The sequence below is a fragment of the Talpa occidentalis genome, unplaced genomic scaffold (genome assembly GCF_014898055.3).
Source record: "Talpa occidentalis isolate TD23 unplaced genomic scaffold, MPIMG_talOcc4v2.1 talOcc4.4, whole genome shotgun sequence".
In the NCBI taxonomy this organism is placed as follows: Eukaryota; Metazoa; Chordata; class Mammalia; order Eulipotyphla; family Talpidae; genus Talpa; species Talpa occidentalis.
In genome coordinates this window covers 103,430,667-103,455,610 of record NW_023604295.1, presented here as the reverse complement: position 1 = coordinate 103,455,610, position 24,944 = coordinate 103,430,667, and the positions used below count along the sequence as shown (strand labels likewise).

The 24,944-nt window shown below is 34.4% G+C and overlaps 1 protein-coding gene across 4 annotated transcripts in view; it reads right to left on the bottom strand.

Annotated features, from left to right (window-relative positions):
* MSR1 (macrophage scavenger receptor 1) overlaps positions 1–24,944 on the bottom strand; it is a 143,953-nt gene that overhangs the window by 30,771 nt on the left and 88,238 nt on the right. For all 4 annotated transcript variants that reach the window (XM_054700817.1, XM_037525974.2, XM_054700818.1 and 1 more), the window contains 4 exons: positions 24,448–24,634; positions 16,430–16,510; positions 9,521–9,610; positions 2,030–2,083 (listed from right to left, as the gene is read on the bottom strand). In XM_054700817.1, the coding sequence (XP_054556792.1) occupies positions 2,030–2,083; positions 9,521–9,610; positions 16,430–16,510; positions 24,448–24,634 (412 nt within the window). The remainder of the gene's footprint in view (positions 1–2,029; positions 2,084–9,520; positions 9,611–16,429; positions 16,511–24,447; positions 24,635–24,944) is intronic.

Below are 24,944 nucleotides of genomic sequence, written 5' to 3'. Positions count from 1 at the left end.
AATATAAATGTTCATAAAACAGAATTAATTGAGGGTGTGGGGAATCAGGCACGTTCAGGTAGAGTGAATTGGTGCAACCTTTCTTGTGCTATTTGCAAGAAAGACTCCATCAGGTTTTAACATGCATGTAGCCTTTCAACCACTGATTCTACTTCTAGCAAATTCTCTATTAAAAGAATTTTCTCAAGATCATGTATGAGAATACTGAATGTGGTATTGTTTACTAAAATCAAATCAACATAAACAAAAATCTTCAAGTGGTCATGACTAGGGGACTGAATGACTGTATTATGGTATAGCTGTATGATGGAATGTTGTACTAATGGAATAATCACTCAGTATAGTCAATGAAAGAGAGGAGGTAGACTCATATGTGCTGACATGGGCAGATGACCAGAATATTAAATAAGGAAAAAGAAAAACATTGTGTGTGTGTATGTATATATACATATATATGTATACATGTATATATGTATTCTCTCTTTTTGAAGCACAGAGATCTATATTCCTCATGGGTTGGAGATGCAGGGAGGGATTTGTAGAATACAGACACTTATACACAGAAATATTTCTCATGACTTTTTCACAGAAGCAATGTACATAAACTTCAAAACAGACATGAAAATATGTGTAACTGAAAACATTTATGAACATATCTGAAAAAAATGTTCAAAGCATTTAAACAGATTACAAAATAAAGAGGTCTCTTCTCTACCAAGTTTGAGCAGTCAAGGTTAAGGTTAAGCAGTCTCAAGTAGAGGAGATAAAGAAACAGATAAAGACAAAAGTAAACATGAAGACAGGCAGCTCAACTGAAAATAAATGGAGTAACAAAGAGAAGGGAGGGTAAGTAGAATAAAAAGTATACAGCAGATAAAATGATCACATTAAAGAACAAATGGATACAAAGGAGGAAAGATAAACTAATGGTTCTACCAATTTTATATAATAGTAACACTAATAACCAGTGAAGAATATTAAAGTGCCTTGAGGAGATACAATGCTCAGGAGGCAAACATAGGTCAACAATGTAACAATTTGGAAAGCATCATGTAGTTATACCATAGCCATTGTCTGGCATTCACAAATTATAACCATATATTGCATCCACACATAATAATAGACTTAAATAGTTATTTTTGCTAAGACAGAGGAATTGGTACTATATTTTAAATAATAATTACAACTGAAAACTGCTACTTTTTGGTACATTAAATAACTTGCCATTATCTGTCAAAAATAGACTCCAGATAGGTAAATATTATATGACTATTTATATCAGCTCTTCCCACAGCTCTTAGCAGTATTACATGGGAGGAAGCCTTGGATTCTGAAGAGTAAAATGAAAAATTCTCATTGTTTATCACTACCCTTTCATTGTATCTATATAGAATTGACCTGAATACACAAGAACTGGATTTGGTATGGCCTATTGAAGAACTTCTTATCTAATGTCTAGAATTTAAGTTCTAACTTATAGATCCTCTACACTGCAATATGAGGTCAGCATTCCATCCACAGAGAGATCTGTTATGAAATTTATTCTACTGTGAGTTTGAAGATCTAGGATACAGAATACCACTTTTCAAGTTTTTAGTAAAACAAAAGCCAAAAAAAAATGCCCACCAGAGAATTGGTCTGTCAGGTTCTTATATTGTCTATATTCCTATATATAGGATGTCAGTTATCCAGTTAGTAGGTAAAGAGTCTGTAATTGTTTGTATTCATAAACTTGATTTTCCTTCATCAGAAGAAATTGACTTGAAAATTGAACAATTTTCTACATGGAGTGTTTAAAAAATAATTTTCATCAAACACAAAATACAAATGTATAATGAGAGTTAAAAATTTGTATAATTCAATTTATGTGTTTTATTTCAGTTAGCATATTTTATTTGTAGAAAACTATGGCTGAGTTTCACGGAATCTCTATGGATTAATGCTGACATTCTCAACGTTTGTCACAAGCTCAGATGACTACCATCACAAGTTAAATTAATTTAAAAATATAAAAAGGAACTGTGCTTACCTGTTACGCTTCCACCCCCTTTTTCCCCTTTCTGCCCTTTTTGTCCAGGATTTCCTTGAAAGAAAAGTAAAAAATATATATATTTGTTAATTAGGGCAATTCACAAGGTTTGCTTAAAATTGGAGAAAGAGCATCACAACGTAACATAGAAGTATATCAACTTATAACAAACCTGTAGATACACAAATATAATAACATGGATGCTAATTATAACAGCAATCATTTTAGAAGCCTTATTATATATGAACCTGGCAGTTTTCTGGGTAGTTCTTTTACATATTATGTCTCAAGGGCATTAAATATTTACAAGGGCATTAAATATTACAAGTAAATATTTACAAGGGCATTAAATATTTCATTTTTCTAAAGGGAACAAAGCCAAGGTGCAAGCAGATAATTTTTGTGCTTATTTTTCCTTTTTTTTTTTTCTCTTTTTTTGACTATGTCTTCTTACCTTCCCCAGAAAGCTTTCTGGAAGATTTCTTCCAGCTTATCCTAAACCTTGTTTTTCTATTCTCACTGCCATTTATCTATGATGTTTTCCATTTCTTTAGAGAAGAACGTGCTAAAGTCCTGGCTATGAATGACTCTCAGGAGTACTGAGATCCTGATTACCTCACTCCTGGGGGAAGCTAGGAAGGTCTGAGGGGTGTGCAAGCCTTTAGGATAGTTGTTACTTTGAGAACCTCATCTATTTACATAAGAGTGTGGTGCAAATATTGTAATTTTATATGTGGGCCAAGACATCAAGTAGATACAAAAGCATTTCAGGGATATTGGTCTTTGCATTGGGTTGCTTATTTCACCCACAATTCTATTATCGAAGGTGTATCAAAAAGAGCTTCCTTAAAACCAATGAGGGATTTAATGGTGATGATTTCACCTCATGAGAATGGGGCTGTTTTTTGGTTTCTTTTTTAATATTAATTTATTTATTTAGTAGAAAAATTGGGGTGTAAGCCAGAAGTGTGAGGGATGTTTTGTTCTGTGGATTCAACTAACCATCTTGGGACGTCTATTGTACAAGTAATCATCTTGGCATAAATGCAGCAGTGATCATAGTGCTATTGTTGCTAAGTCAATATCTTTGTTATTGTCTTGACTCTCCGCATCAAGAAGCTCTATCTTTCCATGCAGTGACTAGAAGATATAGTTTAAAAATCATGCACTTTTGAAATACTGCAATAATTTTTAAATCTCTATATTAAATTATTTTATTCTGCTACCTACTAGATACATGCTTCAGAACAAACCTTTAAATCTTTTTATCTTAGCTTTATTTTATTTTCTTTTTAAATTTTTACATCGTTTTTCATTTTTAAACAATATTTGCTTCCCCCCCCCCAGTGTAATCCCCATAGAGTTTCCTTCACCAAGGCATCCACCTACCATCACCTCAGCCTCTGTGCCCCTCTCCTCCCTCTAATCCCTCCCCTCCTCCTCCCTTGCAGGATGTCTCTGATTTATAACTGTCTGGTTTTGCTTGTTGTGTTTTGTACTGTTATTATTTTTTTACACTGATGTCTTATTTGGTTCCCCTATATTCCTGCTATAAATGAAACATCTGATATTTTTCTTTTTCCTTCTGGCTTATTTCTCTGAGCATAATTCCTTCTAGCTTCATCCACGTTGCTGTGAATGGCATGAGTTTATCTTTTCTGATTGTTGAATAATATTCCATTGTGTATATATGCCACATCTTCCTTGTCCAGTCATCTATTTTTGGGTATTTGGGTTGTTTCCAGGTTTTATCTATTATAAATAGTGCTGCAATAAATACAGGTGTATAGGTGTTCTTTTGAATCAATGTTTTTGTGTCCTTTGGGTGGATCCCTAGTAGTAGAATTGCTCCATTTTTAGTAGACTGAGGTACCTCCAGACAGCTCTCCATAGTGTTGGACCCATTTGCACTCCCACCAGCAATGTAGGAAGGTTCCTTTTTCACCACATCCTCACCAACATTTGTTGTTGCTTGTTTTTTTAATATGTGCCATTCTTACTGGTGTAAAGTGGTATCTCAATGTGGTTTTAATTTGCATTTCCCTGATTATAAGGGATGTTGAACATTTTTTCATATGCCTGTTGCAAGCCTTTAAATCTTTTGTGAGCTAAAGTTTATTCTGGTCTCTGGGCCTCCCCGGTGGTGCAGCGGTTGAGCGCTGGGTTGCGAACCTGCCCGCAGCCTCTGTGGCCCCGGCGCCGGTTCGATCCACGGCTGCTCCCCAGCCACCAGAGGAGGGTCCCACATGGCGCGCAGACCTCTCCTGCGGCCCGCTGCTCCCCTCAGCAGTGTACTTGGGTCCTTCTGCCTGCTCTGCCCCCGCTCTGCCTCTGGTGAATTCTCTCACCCTCCCGCGCTTCTGACTGTACCCAGTGCATGTATAAACAAAACAAACAAATAAATAAAATAAATAAACATGCCTCTATAAAATTAAAAAAAAAAAATAAAGTTTATTCTGGTCTCAAACAAAAAAATAATACCTTCCATTATAGAATTTTCCTGGTGGTGCAAGGGGTTAAGCACTTCACTATGAAGCAATCCACAGCCTCTGCAGCATGAGTTCAATCCCTGGCCACCCAGGGAGCTACCCACATGGCGCAGCAGACCTCTCCTGACTTGCCCGCTGCTCCCCTCAGCAGTGTATTTCAGTCAATCTGCCTGTTCTGTTCCCCGCTCTGTATCTGGTGAATCCTCTCATCCCCTGGATCTCTGGCCTGTACCCCAGTTCTTGTATGCATAAATAAATAAATCTTAAAAAAAAATTAGCAAAGTGTTCATAAAGTACATTGCCCATAAGCAAGAGATGGTAATTCTTACTGTTATTATTTATTTTATATCTTCCAAAGATTACTTAGAACCAGTTATGTGATTTTACTCTCAAGAGAAGATTGTTTCATTTTAATTGACATTTTATGGCACAATTACATTCAATTTCATTAAAAATTTTTAACCTTTACTTTGGGTTTTATCTTTTCATTTGTTTCTGTAGTTTACTTTGCAAACTACATCTCTTTTTTGTGTTTTGAACATTTGTCTTTACTCATCTCTTATGGAAGATATTTTATCGCCAATTTATCAAATTAAATATATATATATATATATAAATAACAGGTTGGTGACTTACAAGAGAACTGAGGTTTAGCACTTGAAAAGCATAAATTATTTCCAATTAAAATTTTATTTTGAATATTTCATTAAATGCCAACCATTTCTATCAGCATATCATAAAGAGAATGCCTCTAATTGTTCTGCATATATGATTAATTGTACATCATTAAATTTACTTTTTATGTTTCGGTCATTTCAGGTAATAATATTTGGCAAAAAAGTAATTTATTTCAAAGTACCCCAAATCTTTCTTATTCTTTATGGTATCTTCTTATGTGATATAGTACTAAAGATTTAGATTTCTCAAGAAGAAAAGTCTAAGATATATTTTAAAATGAGGGAAAGGAAGGAATTAAGTGATATAATTAATCAGTTCTAATTCTTTTCAGAGAGGATAATATAATATTCAAGCTTAATATTATTTTTTATTATTTTTAAATTTAATTTTATTTTATATATTTTTACATCATTTTTCATTTTTGCACAATGTGTACATTTTCATCTTGGTTATATTACCCATACAATTCCCACCCCCCCTTATTTTGACTCTAATCCCTCCACCCCTCCACTCCATAGTGTGTCACTGGTTTACAGTTACTTAATTGATTTTGATTTTTACTTTTTTTATAATTAGTCTTTTTCCTGGTCCCTTATTTAGGTTTTCTAAATTCCTGCTATGAGTGAGACCATCCAGTATTTTTCTTTTTCTTTCTGGCTTATTTAGCTGAGCATGAGCCCTTCCAGTTCCATCCATGTTGCTGCAAATTGCATGAGTTTATCTTTTTTTGATTGCTGACTAATATTCCATCGTGTATATGTACCACATCTTGTTGATCCAGTCATCTATTTTGGGGCATTTGGGTTATTTCCGTCTTTTAATGCTCTGATTTGGGCATTTCTCTTCTTAAAATATCCAAGACAAATTCCTTCATGAAAAGTCATATACAAATAACAAATGGTCTCTTCCCTTTTTTCTAATTATGAAATTAATGATGAAATAATAGCATTAGGACAATCTTAAAGTATTAATAATGTCTTATAGCATAATTCTTATAGCATTAAGAATGTCTTACAGAATGTCTTAATGCTATTATTTCATCATTAATTTCATAATTAGAAAAAAGGGAAGAGACCATGTGTTATTTGTATATGTCTTTTCGTGAAGGAATTTGTCTTGGATATTTTATGAAGAGAAATGCCCAAATCAGAGCACTAAATGAAGGACCCATAGCTCTATGGTTCTATGATAAATAAAAATTAGCTGTATGTTTTTATTTTACTTTTTGATCTTATTATCACTCTTTTTTTTTTCCTTTATAGTGTTGTAAAATGAAACTTCTTGTTATAAATAAGCAGGCAAAAATGTATCAAGTTATTTTAATATAACTCAGAGATGTCCTTACTGATGACACTTGGAAATCTCTTTTCACACTTGAACACATCAAAAACATCCTTTCCAGAGAACACAAATATACCCCTCCATTAGAATAATGACTATGTCTTAAAATGACCAAAAGCTTAGTCAAAACCTGGATTTCACCATCTCTTGTCATGTATATCACTCTTCAATCAAAAATAAAGAACATAAGAGGAAGTATAGTGCCCCTTCTATGACTTAGACAGTAAATTAGACACTATGCAAAGAAGCCACAATTTATCCAACCAAATAATTCTGCACTGAAGCCCCTCTGCCTTTTCAAGTCTTTATCTTCAGATGTGACCAGCCTCCTTCCTGAGTCTAATGCTTCTTCCTTTGATCCAAGTTCTCCACCTTCAATCTTCTCATTAACTTTCCACTGTCTTTTTGCCATTCTTCTCTGCATCTTTAGTCACTCTGTTTACACTGCCATCAGCATTTAGATATTCAAATCTCTTTCAAAGAGATTTGAATCTAATGAAATACACTGTAAGCAAAAAACCTAACCTTTCTTTTCTGTGGAACCAGACTGCTCAGGAGTCAGTTCTCCCCCATTTGTAATATAATTCTTATCACCTGTCCACCTCAAAGCATTTCTCAATTTGGTCTCAACCCTTCTCACCATACAGAAAAGGCTCTCAATAAAGTAAACATTCTCATAGCAACAGATTCAAAGAGCTTTATGCAGACTTCATTTTACTTGAACACCTGTTGAAATTCCCGCTGTCTTTGGGTTTTCTTCCTCACTTCATCCATTCTGCTTAATTTCTGGCTTTGCTCTTATTACTAAGTCTATACTTCTGGAACGATTTAAGAATTAACTTTGGTCCCTTCTCTCTGTATGTTCTTTTCATTGTCTACACATGAAATATTATTAAAATTATTTTTTTCAGTGAACATCAGTTGAATGTTATGATAGCTACAACTTTATCTCTGGCCTCACCACTGAACTTCTAAGTTACACAATTCAGTTATGAATATATCAATGAATGATATAGGAAAGCATTCATGGGATGTTTGCTGAATGAATGAGTGAATGAATGAATGAATGAATAAAGTTACCCTTAGAGTCAGGCTGAGTGAACTGAGAGGATCTGACTGCAGAGAAGCATATGATTTACATGCTGAAAAATCTAGTTCTTTTAACACGGTTATAGCCAGAATTCTTTGGGGATTTTGAAGATATGTAATGTTATACTTCAACTAAATCCCTATGGCTTTTTGAAGTAAATATATCAGATTAGAAATGCTCTACTGTATTGATACACTATATATCTAGAAAGCATAAATACTTTCCTTTCTCTTCTCATATTTGCATGTCTTATTTAAGGACTATGTCATATTCACCTCTCATTTTCCTATACATAGCATTGTATCTTGTATACATAGTAAATATTTAATACCCATAAATGAAGTGGGAAGGGTAGGGATGAAAAGAAGAGCAGGAAAGAAAACAGGAGTAAATAAATAGGAGTGTTCTTTCTCGAACTTTTTGCTTTGAAATTTGTCATTGTTTTGTTATCATTAAGCTAAGCCAGACTATGTGGTTTAGTTAGATTATGAAATTATTGAATTTTATTTCTAACTATATTATCTTCTCAGAGAAGGGAGATATATTATTCGCTGTTTTAATCTGCAGTCTAACTAAGGTAGGCCCAGACACCACTACTCATATTTCAACCAAATTGAGCCTAAAAACAAGGAAGTGATATCCTAAGTATATTTTTGTCAAGGGATTTATTAGATCTGCCTTTGCTTTAATGCTTGCAAAGTTTCTCTTTTCCCACTCCTTTTCTTTACCTGAAGACATCGTTCTCAGTAGTTCCTTGAACATCATCATCAATCACCCAGGGACTTTGGAGGAATGAAAATTTTTGAGAGAAAACAACCCCAGACATATTCGATCAAAAACTCAAGGGGTGGAGCACAGTAAGCTGTTTTAAGAGGGCTGCACAGGTAATTCTTGCATCTGCTGAAGTTTCAGAACCTCAGACCTAAAGACATTTTATGTTTTTTAGACCAGCCCTTAACACCACTTACTCTGCAACACATTGACTTGCTGTATAGAATTAATCACTCTCCACTCTTAGAGCATTTTGTCCCACTTCATAAGTGTTTACTGCTTACCACATTGCATTAGAGCTAATTGCCTCTGCAGTTTTTTGCCCCCTGTTCCTGAGGGCAGTGGCTGTACTATAGTTTGTCTCAACACACAGCAAACCCTCATAAAACTGTGTTGACTACTTAAATGAATCAATGGATAATCTTCCAAGAGTTCTGAAAGGTGGGCATTTGTTGAACTTTAGGAGTTTGGGTATAGAAAGAAAAACTAGATCTTGTATAGGCTGCGGTTAGTAAGTGCTGCTTGCTGTGTCACAGGAATTGTATGAAGCATTTTAGGACAACAGCTTACTCATTTAAATTTTGCAGAAATTCTAAAATGTGCATCCGCTTATTGATCCTGTTTTGCAGATAAGAAAACTGGGCACAGAGAAACCAAGTAGAAAACTTGAACATTCAAGTCTAGAATCAAATAGGCACTGCGCTGTCTTTGTATTCCCAGAGAGGGCAAAGAAAATAATATCATAGAAAACCTATGTGCACCATGAAATTCAAGTTCAAACCACTTTGCTTGCTTGTTTTTCTATGTCAGTCTTTTCATTCTCTTTGTTCTAAGTTAGATACCATGCTTCATGGTGATTTATGGTTTTGTGTAGTTTACAAATCCTCTTTGTGTGTGTGTGTGTGTGTGTCTTTTGAAACTGCTTTCCTTGGAGACAAAGAAACTTTCCTCAGATGGGCAGAAATCAATTTCAAAATAGTCAGACCATAAAATAACAGCATGTGAGTACTATATTCATACTATGATGATCACTGTTTTGTTATGAAGAATTTGAAAAAAATATATGATCTGGTGTTTGTTTTACATATTTTATATACAAAATATACATTATTCTAATAATACCTTGTCTTCCCGGCCTCCCTATTAGTCCTGGAGCTCCTGGAGATCCGCGAAAACCAGATACTCCTCGATCACCTTTGAGACCTGGAGGTCCTAAATGGTTAATGAAGAAAGACACAATGGTAATAATTCATTATTCATATGGTATAGTAAGACAATCTGGTTTTATTAATGAACATAGTGATTCTCCAAATATAAACATAGTATCTTTCCTAAAATTGTATGTGTGTTACTGGCAAATATTATACGCAATGAACATTGGCACATTTAACAAAAAAAATTATAATTACAAATAAAAACACATTAGAAAAAGAAATCTTGAAGTTTTAACCAGAAGGTTTATGTAGTCTAATCAGGAATCTTCAAATGGCAGGATTTTGCAATAGCTGAAATGAAAACTTTGAGATGTTTAATCTAAAAATTGAATTCTTAAGATTTGTCCCACAAAAAGCACAACTCAAGTAATGAGAAATATCAGAGAGCATTTTCTTTTCTTTTTTTTTTTTTTAGGATTTTAACCAATGTATATTTTAAAGAAAAACATAAATTAAAATAAATCTTACTGTTAATGAATATTCCACAAAATATATGACATATGCCCCCAATCAAAGTATCAATATCAGGCAACCCAGAGGTTATAAATTTTCACCAGGTTTGCTTCCAGTTAAAAAGAAATTTCATAAAGGGTTGTGCTATCCAACACTTATGTTAGCATGGGTTTTTTCATGAAGAGATCAATTTTATCTTAAAATAGCTTAATTATCATTAATATCAACATAGTTTAATAGTTACTGCTACATAAAGACATAATTTTATCCATTTTTGTAAGTTATTTCTATGTTAAAATTTTTATTCATATATATTTTTTACATCGTTGTTCATTTTTGTGCAATGTTTACTATATCCTCTCATGTGAAATATTTTAAAAATGGGACCAAATATTCACAGACTGTTTCTACATATCCCATTGAAACCCCAAACAATGTAACCATGTGTATATATGTGTGTGTTCACAAAGATTCATTTTGAAGCATATATTATATACATATACAAACCCATGGCTTTACATGCTTAAATGAAACATGATTTTTTTTTAACCCCAAATCACTGTGGTGATTATTAAACAGCATAAAAGGCAAATGTTAATTTCCTATGGAATAAAACATTTCATGCTGGAGTCTACCAATTAAACATACTATTGTAAAAATCTTATTTTAGGTGTCATCATCAGTTTACCTAACACATCCTGAGAAGAGAGCCTATTAATCCAATTTTCAGTTAACTTCTTGGGAAGCACATTATGAAAAATTGGTTAAAAATCATTTTCTAATGTCAATCTTTTCAAATATGCCATTAGTTTATAAGTGCCAAGAGATAGGACTTTATATAATTAATTCATAAAGAAATTATTCTTGAGGCTTATTTATATAGACAAGTGAAATTTGGTTTACTATTCTCTATGAAATATTCTAATAAGTATATTATTGTAAAGAGTTGAGAAATATTCAACTCCATGTAAAATTTCATATAGCAGAAATTAACCAGATATCCAAAGCAAAATGTTGATAAATTATGCTTAGAAGTGTTAGTAAAGTCAGGCTATTTATTTAATTTAATCACTCAGCTAATTGCTTTAATTTAATTTTTATAGCTACTTTGTAGTACAGATCGGCTGGTCATCACAGCATATAGTCTAGAAAGGATCTAACATCAGTTCTCAAGATAGACAGATAGTAAATATATTTATACCTTTCTTCATTATCCAGGTGAGGCAGTCAAACTTTTGCACTTATTATTCAAATCTGTCCCTCTAATTTACAAATATAAACAATGACTTTGCTCTATCTATCTATGTTATAATATTCCTCCACCCTTTGTAGAATGTCATTCACTGATGACTTCCACTTTTACCATTTTCCCTTAATTGAATGAAAATATATTAAACATGCATATTGTGCCACTCCCTGGATGTTCTTGGGGCTACAAAAGTTCTTATCAGTGTGGAAGATCAGTAAGGGGAGAGAGGTGACATGAAAGTTAATAAAAATGAAAATAATTTTGGAGATTATAATTTTAGAAAAATTGTCTGGGTTCAATTTAATAAGGTTAAACACTAAGCACCCACTGCTGGCCTAGCAGGCAGACCTGGGAATCTTGGATAAAGGAATTGATAAGTTTGCCTTGGGAACAAGCATAAGACCAACCACCGTGGGCCTCCCTGGTGGCGCAGTGGGTTGAGCACAGCGCTGTGAAGCTGTCCGCAGCCTCAACAGTGCTGGTTCGATACCGGCCGGCCGAAGAGAATCCCACATGGCACAGCAGACCTCTCCTGTCGTGCCCACTGCTCCCCTCAGCAGTGTATTTCTGTCGTCTGCCTGATCTGCTCCCCGCTCTGTCTCTGGCGAATCCTCTCAACTCCTGCGCCTCTGGCTGGTACCCCCAGCTCTTGTATAAAAATAAATAAATCTTTAAAAAAAAAAGTATCTTGGTCCTTAAAAAAAAAAAAAACAGCGACCATGACCAGGAAAATCCAGCCCAGCTCCAGGAATGAAGAAGTAGAGGCCAAGACATGTTTCTGTGTCATAGGCCAGCACCCAAGACCAGACATCTCAGCACAAACTGGTGCAAACTGGTGCCCCAAGTTAGAAAGCTTGCGAAAACAGAGTATGAGAGAGCGCCTCAAATCCTCCTTCGTGTGCAGACTTCTCCCATCTCGCCGGCTGCTTCTCTTTTCAATGTATTTCAAAAGATCGATTCTCCACTCTTTCTCTGGTGAGTTATTTCACCCCCTTGCCTCCAGTCTCACCCCAATATTTCTCCTCACTACAGAGAATGCCTTGGGATCTGCTTTAGAACAAGGTACCAGAAAGAACCTCTCCAATGATGGTTCCTTGAGACAGAGAATATAATTGTGACACAGAGAATATAATTGTTCAACTAGGAGTTATGTTACATTTTCAGTGGATGGACAAATGAATCTATAAATGAAATACATGTAATAATTTTCTAGAAATCACTTGATCATTAGATCTCTATTATGGGACATGTTGAATCAGACTTAGATAGTCTATATAAATTATATAGACTATAGTCTATATAGTTATGTGACTTGTTTGTTCAATGATGTCTGAAAATGTGACTGCTAAATAGAAGCACTCCTTGAAATTTTTTCTAAGACACCAGATTCTCTGTGCTGTCAGATGGCAATTAGCTAATTTTCTGCAATAATCTTGGCAAGGGAGAAGGGTCTGGCACCTGCCTCTAACTCACAGGTAACAGAATTAAATTTTACACAGAATCTCAGCCACAGAATGTTAGAGTTTCAAGGGACCCTACACATTATCCTGTCTAAATCTATCATTTTGTAGCAGCAGGAACAGAACACCAAAGAGATCAAACTGTTCATATAAGGCCAGTCTGATCATTATTCACATAGCTGGTTTGCTAGCTTTTGATTCAGCCTTTTTTTCCTGAGGTCTAGCAGAGGGTTAAGAACATAGACCCTGAAATCATGCCCATCTGGGTTCAAATACTCACCTGCCACTTATCAGCTGCTTATTGATCTTGAGGAAGTCGTTTAACCTCCTCCCTGTGCTTTGGTAAAATGGTTTTATTATTTGCCTGAATCATATGTTTGATAGCATGACTGAAAGAGCTAATACATGTAAAACACTTAGCAAAACACCAGCCACAGGATAAATGCTTTGTGTTAGCTCTTCTCTTTCCTTCTTGCTCCTCCTCTGTCCCCTCCTCTCTTTCTCCTTCTTCCTCATTCTTCTTCATCTTTATAGTAATATAATCATTATTTTCACCAGCCTTTTGTAAAGGCTGCTAAATTTAGTTTTATTTAATGATATATACATAGTTAACAATGACATTTTTGTATTCATTGGCACTTGTTACCTCCTAAAGAAAACTGCTTTCTCTATTCAGGCATAGAACAACAGCCTGCAGCTGGCAACATTCCCTAAATATACATTTAGGGAGCACTATCCTTGCTGATGCCTGGGGAGAGGGCTTTCTGGGTCACAGACTGGGAGGACAGGTGGTGCAGGGTAAAGAACTGCATGTATATAAACATTACTAAAATGCAGTTTCTGTCTTCTAATATCCACAGTTAGGATGGACTTTATATTTCCCTCCAGAGGCATGGTTCTGCCAGTAAAACATTCAGGTTATGTAAGAAAAGAAAAACAGCACTGGTTGATGATGGAAATTTTGCAGCCAAAGAAGCCTTTGTTTATCTCTCAAGGCACATTATGTAAGTAGCCTCTCTCATCACTACAAGTCAGGCAGTCCTGTTATTGTTCCCACTGGGCAGAAACAGCCCATTAAATGGCCTTGTAAAAGGTTCATTTTGGGGGCCTCCCTGGTGGCACAGGGGTTAAAGACAGTGCTATCAAGTTATCGCCAGCCACCACAGCAGGAGTTGGATCTGCAGTCAGCCAGGGAGTAACCCACATGGTACAGCAGACCTCTCCTGCCTCGCCCGCTGCTCCCCTCAGCAGCGTATTTCAGTAGATCTGCCTGTTCTACTCACCACTCTCTCTGGTGAATCCTCTCATCTCCTCAAACCTCTGGCTTACACCCCAGTTCTTATATGCATAAATAAATAAATATTTTAAAATATGAAAGAAAATGTTTTCCTTCGGATTAAGGAGGTATCCTTTCTTTCCCGGGGGAATAACCCTAAAAGTGGCCCCCAAAGTATCTCATATGAAATCAAGAATCCTTGACCGTGACACTCATCATTCTTATATAGTCAATTGTACTGTTAGTACTGTGAAAGCAGGGACACTTTGTGTCTGTACATAGGATCCACAGGACCTTGTGGAGCACTGGGCACAAGAAAAGTGCTCAGAACACTTTTTTTTTTTTTTTTTTTTTTGAGAAAAAAGGTCATTGGACCTGGCATGCTTCCAAGGAAATGACTTTCTGAAATGAATTTTATTGTATTATTTTGAAATTGAAGCATCTGTTTACATAATATTTATCCCAGTACATAAGCAGCAATTATTTTTAATGTATTGATTACTCAGGACCACTAGGAAAGCCACTTGAAGTTTCTCAGATTTTCATATCATGGTTGTGAGCCTCGGTGACTTTGGTTTTTATCAAGCTAAGTTTAGTGGTCTCAACTGAATATATTCAGGGGGAGAAAGGGGTCAGGAACTTGCTCAAATAGGAAGCAGAATTATCAGGATTGTCCATTCTACACTTTTTACCTCCTGATTCCATTACAAAGTATGGGACAATCAGGCAATCTGACAAAGAACAAACTGCAGCAGTTAAACAGGGAAGAATCCACTGGGCGAGATATTTAGTAGCGTGAATACTTTTGCTTTAGTGCAACAAATCAAATGACAATTTAATAATCAAAAAGGCAATTTATTACCTCAACAATGAAATCTAACTCTCTTTTATGACAGACTGGAAAATGTGCATTTGTGGAAACAAGCAGTATCAGTAACAACAGACTGATGATGGAATAACAATAACAGGACTGCCTGACTTGTAGTGATGAGAGAGGCTACTTACTACTTTGGCTGCAAAATTTCCCTCACTAAAAGAATCAAAGAAGTTATACAATGGTATGTGTTTATGGCATTAAGCATTCCAAAAGATACTCCCAAGATGAAGCTTTGTGTGCCAAGTTGTAGCCCACACTGAACTATGGTGGAGTCATAAAGCCTGACAGTTGCAATTTATAATGGAGGAGCTGACAGACCTTTGACAATAGCAGCTCTGGCAGCTGATAAAATATTGGTTACTTCCCCTGCTTATAACATTACTGTACCATTGTTAAGATCTGCTGAGTGCTAGTCAAGTAGATTTTCTTTTATTAAAGAATCTTACCTGGCAAGTAGTTTCAAAGGTACACTGACAACCCACCAATTACATATGAGTATGTAAAATTTTTAAACCATTTTTACTATAAATCTTATATATATATGTATATATACATCTCTACATAAATATTTATTACATATATATTAAGCACAAAGATGTAAAAGTCAGGCAGGTGTCAAATTCATGGTTTTCCTGAAAAATATATTTTTTCTGATGCAATCTGGGCTAATCAAAACATTTATCAGAAACAACATTTTTATATAATTAAAAGAAAGAAAAGATGAAGAATATGGTATTTAGATTTTTTGGGAAGCACAAACCATTCTGGTTATAATTAGATCATGCAATATATTCCCCACTCTCAAAAAACATGCAGTCATTGATTTGCAGCCAAAAACAACATGACAATCATGACTGTCATTGTCTTCTGTACTTTTTGAAAGCAAGGAAAGTTCTTGCTCTTTCTCTTTTTCTGTCTTCTATTATCTTCTTTCAAAATATTTTTTTCAAGATAACATAGATACAAATAATTTGAAACAATTTTGCTCTAAGTAAAATACAGAGAGCAGCTATTGGTAAAGGTAAAAGCATTCTGTATTCCAGTCAATATTTGCATTCATATTTTGTAGATTTAAGCAGATATATTAGTTAATGACTATATACAAATACAGTCTAATTTGACTTTAACTCATTGTGCTTTTTGTATCTTTAAAAAGATAACTTGAAATACACTTAATACAAATTTGATTTTCATATCCTTCTTCACATGTAAACTAAATGTATGTCTGCCATATACTGTTTGCAGTCAATTAAACAGAACACCCTCTACTTAAGAACATCCCCCAGGTAATGGTTCCAGCTAAATTATGAAACTTTCTTCAAAAATCAAAAGTATCAGTGCTCACCATACAATTTATTTTAATTAGGCTGTTAGTACACTTAATATCCTCCTACACACATATACAATCCACAGCAAACACATCATATATCTATTTTCCATACACACATAGATGTGTATTATCTAGTCTGTAGTATATGATTAAGTAGTTACTATCACCATACCTATTGCACCTGGAAGGCCTTCTCTACCAGTTGGTCCCATGGGGCCTCTATCTCCTTTTTCACCCGGGGGTCCAGGAGGACCTTTAAAAAATTAATAACAATTACGGATCATAGTTTAAAGCATAGTTAAATAAATGGCATGTGTTAAGACAGTTATATAAGTAAATACAAATACTCTGTTAGTTGTACAATAACAAAATGAATATTATGGCCCTTCCTGAATGAAACCACATTCTACTATTGAATAGTATAATATCTCTTATTGATAAGTATAACTCTAAATTACATAACCTAATTAGGTATTAAAAACTTTTATGTGCTAAGCACTTTTGTAGGTTTTCAGAATCCAGGAGCAGAGAAATACTGAGTCAATGATAAAACAATTCTAGTATTGTTTCCAGTATTACTAGGCAAATTTTACTACATTATGTTGGATGCTGTGTATAAAATATATAAGTAGAGACTTAAAAATCATGTGTAGGAAAACAAAAACTGTGTGTAACAGCAACCAAAAGCCATATTTTGGAAACAACCTTAAATGCAGATATTTGTTAGAACAATGAAGATGAACGTGAGTGGTCATTGTTCAAAAATTGTTATTGAGTAGGATCTGAAGAGTACTTTAAAGAATGAGTAAAATGAAAAGAACAAGAATTCTGAGTAAGTGGAAGAAATATGAGAAAAGGCAGGAAGGTCAAAATAAGGAAGATATTTTTAAGTAAAATGTTAAGTAGAATTTTTATGTAGATTTTTAAAAAGATTTATTTTATGTATTTATGCATACAAGAGCTAGGGTATAGGCCAGAGGTGTGGGGGTGAGAGGATTCACCAGAGACAGAGTGAGGAGCAGAACAGGCAGATCCACTGAAATACATGGAGGGGAGCAGTGGGCTAGACAGGAGAGGTCTGTTGCACCGTGTATGTTAGCTCTCTGGCCTGGGCTCAAACTCAAGTTGCAGTGGCAGCCTATGGCTTCATAGTGCTGAGACTTAACCTCTTGCACCCCAGGGAGGCCCAATGTAGATGTTACAAAATAAATCAAAGAGATTGCAAAGAAATTTTTGACCACTTGCCTTCACAAGCTCCCAGGTGTCCCCTGAGTACTAATTTAGTTATTGGCCCAGAAAATAGATATCCAGTGACCACCTCTTTAGAATGATTGTAGTAGGTGTGTCTTTAGAATTTACAGGTAATCTTAAGTAGTATTCTCATTTTCATATGGATTACACAGGACAATTTGATACTTAATTTAATTCCTTTCATTTAAAGCAGAACACTAAACTATTTTCTTTTTTAAGTCCAAAAGAAGAAACAAATGTGGATGTACCATAGAATAATCAAATAGCTATGTTTTAAAAGAGGCATTTTCAAATTATGTGCTTCAATCACAAACATAGCCCAAGGATAATACATAATTATATTTAGCATCACTGGTTAAAGAGCACTAGTTTACAAATTTTAATCAGGTGGGGAGATTAACATATGAATAATTCTAAGATGAGGCCACATAAGTAGAAATGTCATTTCATGAATAAATACATTCTGTCTATTTTCTCTGCCTCTTTTGAATTCTTTGTCCCTGCTTTTGTCCATTTTCTAATCTGTTCCATTTTTCATGGTCCAAATTGGGTTTTAGGACCTTCTTTTCCTGGATAGTCAAATTTTCAAGATATCATTGCTCTTTTCAATGACAGATTGTTCCTTTTCTTCACATGCCACATTGGGCATAATGTTTTATTATATTTTCACTACAAAAGCAACTCTACTTATTATTGGAAATATATAAAGTCTAGAAAAATATGAGGAAAGCAAAATTCATAACACCTTCATTTTACGATAATAACAATTCTTATTTCTTGTGCCTGCATAATTTTTGAGTAAACATTTTTCACAAAACAATTTGGAAACTACATACTAGTAGGCATTAAGTAACTAGCAAATTCTAAGCTATAGCATAATGTTGGAGACACATATTTAGGTGTTGCACAAGAAATGTCATGGTTCCTCATCAATGGAAATTTGTATGCATCTCTTATTTCATGCAGAATGCAGTTCTTACCAACAAAGGGTGTTTATCTTCTACACCACGAACACAGCTGCAGTTCATTCATCTCTACACAGTGACGAAGGAGGGGCAAGCAGGACAGAAAGATTCAATTTGCAGCCTGAATTTTGCTGAGTATATTGAAGGGAAGCAAATTCACAGTACTCAAGGATGGGGTTTTGAAAAAAAAGTGCACAAGCAAAGACTTTGATTTAGTAATTAAGGCTCGAAAGTAAGACACAGACATTCCAAGAAAAACTGAAATGTGTGAGACAGGAAACAAGGGACTCACAGACTAGATGAAGGCTCTTAGCCTCTGAGATTAAGAGTTTTCACCATTTCTTTCATAAGTAAAAAATGGGACTCTTTTCATAATCAGTACTTATCCTCTTAGTTATTTGGATGTATCTACATATGGTAACTCTATATAGCTCTAATGTTGAATTATTATTTCAATCATAACAAATGCTTCTGTGTTATCATAAAATTCCAAGTTAAAAAACCTCTCTGTATTTTTTTTAATAAAAATACTGATGCCAGGTATCTAAATCCCAAAGTAAGAAACCAAAAAAGGATTTTCTGTGAAGAATTCTAAGTATGTTACATTTTTATTGCTATTATACTCCATGCAACATTTATCTCACCCCTTTTCACTTTTATACACTATAATATCCTTCTATTGACTAGAACAAACTGTGGAGAGTATCACAATAAGCATTTTTAGTGTCTTTGATATTTTAGAGAGATAGAATTACACAAATGATATAATAATCTCATCTTCTCATGTAAAACTTTTGTCACATTATCAAAATACTGTTGATACCTTCCAAATATTACCAATCTTCCAAACGTGGTCTTCTGCTGTAGCTCATATCCTCATCATCCTGCAGTTGGACTATTCTGGAGTTTATTTTTCAATCTGATATGAATGTATTTTATCTATTCTATTCTCATATTTTTATATTTCATTCTGTGTCAGGATAGACACACACACATTTCTTTACAGATAATAGAGATCATATAATACACATATATGTGGATGCATATGATATCCAACTATAAAGAAATATAACATCTATTCTGGCATATATTGGGGAAAAGAATGAGGAACTTAAGAGTCTATTGTAATTACCTTCTTTGTTCTGAATTACAATTTATACTCTTCAAAATTCTGTTCCATAATCACATCAGTAACCATCTCTGTGCATTAACAAATGGGCATAATGCTACCTGTCAGCCCCAGTACTAACGTATATCAAAGGAAATAGATTAATATTGGTCAAAATGTATGACAGCTCTAATTCAAGCAGCCATAAAAATTCACACTACTATTTTTCATCTTTAATACCTTTTTTAATTGCAAAGTTACAGGAATAATTGGTAAATGCTCTAACAATAATTTGACATCAATAATTTCCTCTCTAAAACATATATATATATATATATAATCTACAACTTGGCTCCCTCCCTATGTTTATATTTATGAAAAGGTAAGATTTCTATATATCGACAAGAAATATGCTGATTAATATATTCAGTAATCATAAATGTTATAAATTAAAATTAACCAATTTACTGGAAAAAAACAAACCCAGGCAGTTTGTTATCTAATCTTAACACTGACAAATGAAAAAATACTCAGTTTATACAATATGTCTCTTGGGTTATAGATTATTAAATATTTATCAAAAGCTTATTTTATGACTAGATGCTATAGACACTATAAAAAGTATTACCTAATGTTAAGGAACTGTTTCCAAGAAGAAATAACATTTTACTACATGACAACATGATATGTATTATCTTAAGAATTCTCTTGTGAAAGAATACTTAATATTCCACATTGAGCAAATCATAAATATCAGCAGGAGTATGACTATGATGGAACCAGAGAAAGTTGTATATAAGAGGTTAAATATTCAATTAACATGAAAAATAGATAAAACAATTTCAGATACAAACCTAAGATGATAGTTGTTTCGAGTGAAGCAAAAGACAGAAAATAAAAAGGATTGGGAATGTTAGAATAACAGTGACAACAATCAAAATATTTGGTATCAATATGGGAAAAGAAGGGGATGAAATATTCAAGTGTAGTTAAGAAACATTATAGAAGACCTTGAGTGCTACAGAAAGCAATACATGTCAAATGAGGAAGTAACAGAGAGACTTTTAGAATCTAGGGTTTCCCATTAGGAAAGCTGTATTCTAAAAGAGTGTAGGAAGCATTATAATCCGAAAGACTGAGACAGGAAATGATTGAGAAGCTACTTAAATCATCTGGCAGAGGAGTGACAAGAATAGTTTACACAAGAAAATTAAGAGAATGGCCTCCCTAGTGGTGCAAGGGGTTAAGCGCCGCACTATGAAGCAATCTGCAACCTCTGCAGCATGAGTTTGATCCCCCGCCCCCAGCAACCCACTTAGCACAGCAGACCTCTCCTGACTCCCCCGCTGCTCCCCTCAGCAGTGTACTTCCGACAGCCTGCCTCTTCTGTTCCCCAATCTGTCTCTGTGCCGCGGACCAGCACAGCAGTAGAGGATGAGGCCACCTCAGGGTTGAGAGAAGCATGCAGGGTGGTCAGGGCGTCGGTGAAAGAAATGACAAACAGACACACTTCAAGAGTGAAAATCTGAGTGTAATTTTCTTTGAATTTGTGCAGTATATATATGTTTTCCAAAAGCACAGGAACAATGAATATCAATGAAATCAGCTTGCTCATGGGCTCAGCCTATCACCAACAGGGCGGTGATCTACATCTGGACTCAGCCTCATTCCTAAGTAGATAGACCATTAGTTTTGTTTTTAAACTATATAATCGCATTTTTTATTAACTACTTTTTTACCTAAACTATATTTTAATTATTACAGGGTTTAGTAATGTTTCATTTGAGTCAGCCTTGTTTTAAGGATTTCATATGATTTTTTAATTAACAAGCAATGACCTTTATAGAAGAAAGAAGGAAGTTTAGAAAGACAATAAGGGATTAAAGTTTGTAGTTCTAGAAAGACAGGATAAGGTTTTTTAGCATTCTTGTAGTGGTTCCTGGTGGTCTTTATCTTTTGATAAGCTTCTGTCTTTTCAGGGAACTTTGCTGTACTTCCCCTGCTTCAGGGTGTTTTGCTGTTCTCTCCCTGCGCTCTGGTTGCCCAGCCCGACCTAGGGAAGGTTAGCCCTAAAGGTCACTGCAGGGGGAGGTGCAGCATCTCTGGTGAATCCTCTCACCCCCTGCATCTCTGGCCTGTACTCCAGCTCTTGTGTGCATACATAAATAAATCTTTAAAAAAAAAAACAGAATATTAAGAGGTAAACAAGAGTACAGAGAATACAAAAAATAGAACTAAAGATCCCAGGAGAAAGAATAAAAACAAACCCGGAAGAATGGCAATGCCATTACAAATAACAACTTATTAAGAAGGAAGTGCCAGTTTTACTACACATTCAACACATAAATAATCTGTTACTAGCTATATACTAGGTACTCTTACAGATGTTGGGTAGGGAGGGAGAGATAAGAGAGACAAGACCCATCTTTAAGGAGCTCACATTCTATTATAGAACACAAACCATAAGAACATGAAACAAGCAATTGTGGATATAAACAATGTCAGGTAGTATATGTATGATGAGGAAATTAAAGCAAATAATGATAAAGATAGAAGAGTAGTAAAAGAAGTGGGAGAAATTATTTCTAAAAGGTGACACTGAGTGGAGTCAATGAGGAGCAGATATCCAAGAGAAGAACATTTTAAGAGAGAGAAGGAAACTAATGCATATTTTGAACAGCAAGAAGTGAAACTAGCACTTCCTCCTTACTGATTTACACTTTTTAGTGGCATAACATGTTTCCGGATTTCCAGACTAGTCAAAGGAATGCAAGAGGGGAGATCAGAAAATAAGGGAAGCTTAAATAGTCAAGTGGCAGACCAAGTAATTCAGATTTTATTTCCAATCCAATGGGAATACACTAGAAGATCTTAAGCATTGAGTGAAAATAGGTATAACAATGTATATTTTATAGTACTCTTTTATTCTATCCAAAGGGATTAAGAAAAAAATCAGGGAAACCAACAGGGAAACTGATCAAGGACACTAGATTGAATTAGAATGGTAGTAGAGAAGAGAGTAAGAAGGGTATTTGAAAAATTGTATCAAAAAAAGTTAACAGGACTCAGAGGTGGAATTGATGTAGGGAGTGAGAGAGAAATCAAAGACAGTTTTCAAGGACTTGGAGTAACTAGCTGACAACGATGCAACTGGCAGATTATGATTATTGTTTCTCTTACTAGTAATATAAAATTTTAAAATTTTACTTTAGTTATGTGAAAACATACATTCGTAGAGGTTTGAATCCATGCCCATAAAGGAAATACAAAGAATAAAACCAACTTTAATGAATGTAAAAAAAAAAAAAAAAAAGAAAATGAGAAAACAGAAAACAATTTTATGGTAAACTTACAAAACAAAACTTAATAGATATGGAAATTTAGAATAAGAAGATATAAGACAAATTTAATTAGAGTTACATAGGAAATGTCAGAATTGTGAAGAAAAGACATTCAAGAAGATTAGAATTGATAATATTCCAGAACTGATGACAGATTTAAATATACAAATATAGGAACTAAAACAACTGCTAATTGGATAAAGAAGGTTGGTTAAATCACTGGTATTAAAGACAATGAAGCACCAGCACATTGGTAGAGGTCATTTTTAACACAGTAAGCAAAGCCTAAGCCTAGAAACAATATCTCTAAAATACTGATAGAAACAGCAAAAAGAGCTCTCAACGTACAAATGATGTATGTGGTCACACAATTTTAAAGATCAAGGACAAAACAGAGAAAATTAAATCAGAAGATCTTATCTGTCACCAACAGACTTCCTCTAGCTGAGTTTCCAAAATATTAATATATACTTCAGGAGGAAGAAAAGTATCCCAGAAATGTGTCTGAAATGCACTTAGAAAGGGGACAAATTCATAAACTCATGGACAAATCCAAATACTATCTGTATGATGTAAGAAAAATAATATTGTCCAAAAACTTATAAAACAGAAATGAACTATACTCAGAAACAACAGGAAACCAGGAAAAGTGGTCATCAGCAAAGCATTTTAAGTTCCTTGTATATTTCAGGGTGAAAGTGAATATTTTTTGGTATACTTGGTACAGAGAAAAACTGAAGGAGAAAATAATTTATAAGTAGACAAGAAAACAAGGAAACACAGGACTAGACAAAAAAAAGTACAAAATAAAAAAATAGAGTGAAAAGAGATAAACAAATTGCATAATTAAAAACTATTCAAAATATTTAAGATGTAAATAATAACTAAAAGCTAGTGTAAAAATATATGAGTGTATATTAATTTAAAAATTTGTAAGTAAAATCCAACCATTTTACTAACAGAAACTGAAGAAAAATCAATAAGTTCACCCTACTTTGGAGTGTTCAAAAGATAGTTCTACTAAATAAAGCCAGTAAGGAGTAAGAAAGAAAGATTGGATATTAAAAAAAAAATAATAATGACAAGCTTGATTTATGGACAGGTAGAGAACTTGGTGTCTTATAGAAAACTCAAATCCTTCTTAAGTGTGTATGGGCTATGTGGAACAATTACTCATTAGATCTTGGAGAATTTTAAATTTTTATCCCTTTTTCTTCTTTTTTTTTTTTTTTTTTTGTGGGACCCTTGCCGATGGCTGGGGATCGAACTGGTGCTGCAGAGGCTGTGGGCAGCCTAGCAACCCAGCGCTTAACCGCTGCGCCACCAGGGGAGGCCCTTTTATTTTAAGATAACCAGGATACTATTACCATGTCTTGATATGATCAAAAGATTCCTTCCTCTGAATAATTAAAATAAATGCATTCTCCACAACTATTTTAAATCATAAGATTTTTGAATACCAAATCCTGTATATAAGAGTATATTTTAATATATCATTTTCTGGAGTAATGAGGAGATATTTTACCTTGAATTAAGCTGATATTTTTCAATGTCTGAGAATGTTCCCAGTCTTTCAGTCTGAGATCATTAGTGATGTTATTCAGTAGTTTTACTTCTCCTTTTATTTCCTGTTCCAAATGTTCTTGTTTTTCTTTCACAGACATAATTTCTGCTGATGCATTGTACACACGCTCCTCTAATTTTTTTATCTCCTGTGAAATACAAGTATCCACAATTCTGTTATACATGTAATTCTCAAATATTTAACTTTGAGAAGCTCTGAAAGTCAGGTTTTTCTTTTAAGATATAATACCACAGGAAGATTATGGAATACAAACATGGAAATTAAAGAATGCTTTAATGGTAATTCTTTTTATTTTTTTTTTAATACAAGCACTGGGTACAGTCAGAAGCGCAGGAGGGTGAGAGAATTCACCAGAGCCAGGGCAGGGAACAGAACAGGCAAACTGACGAAGTACACTGCTGAGGGGAGCAGCGGGTCAGGAGAGATCTGCGAGCCCT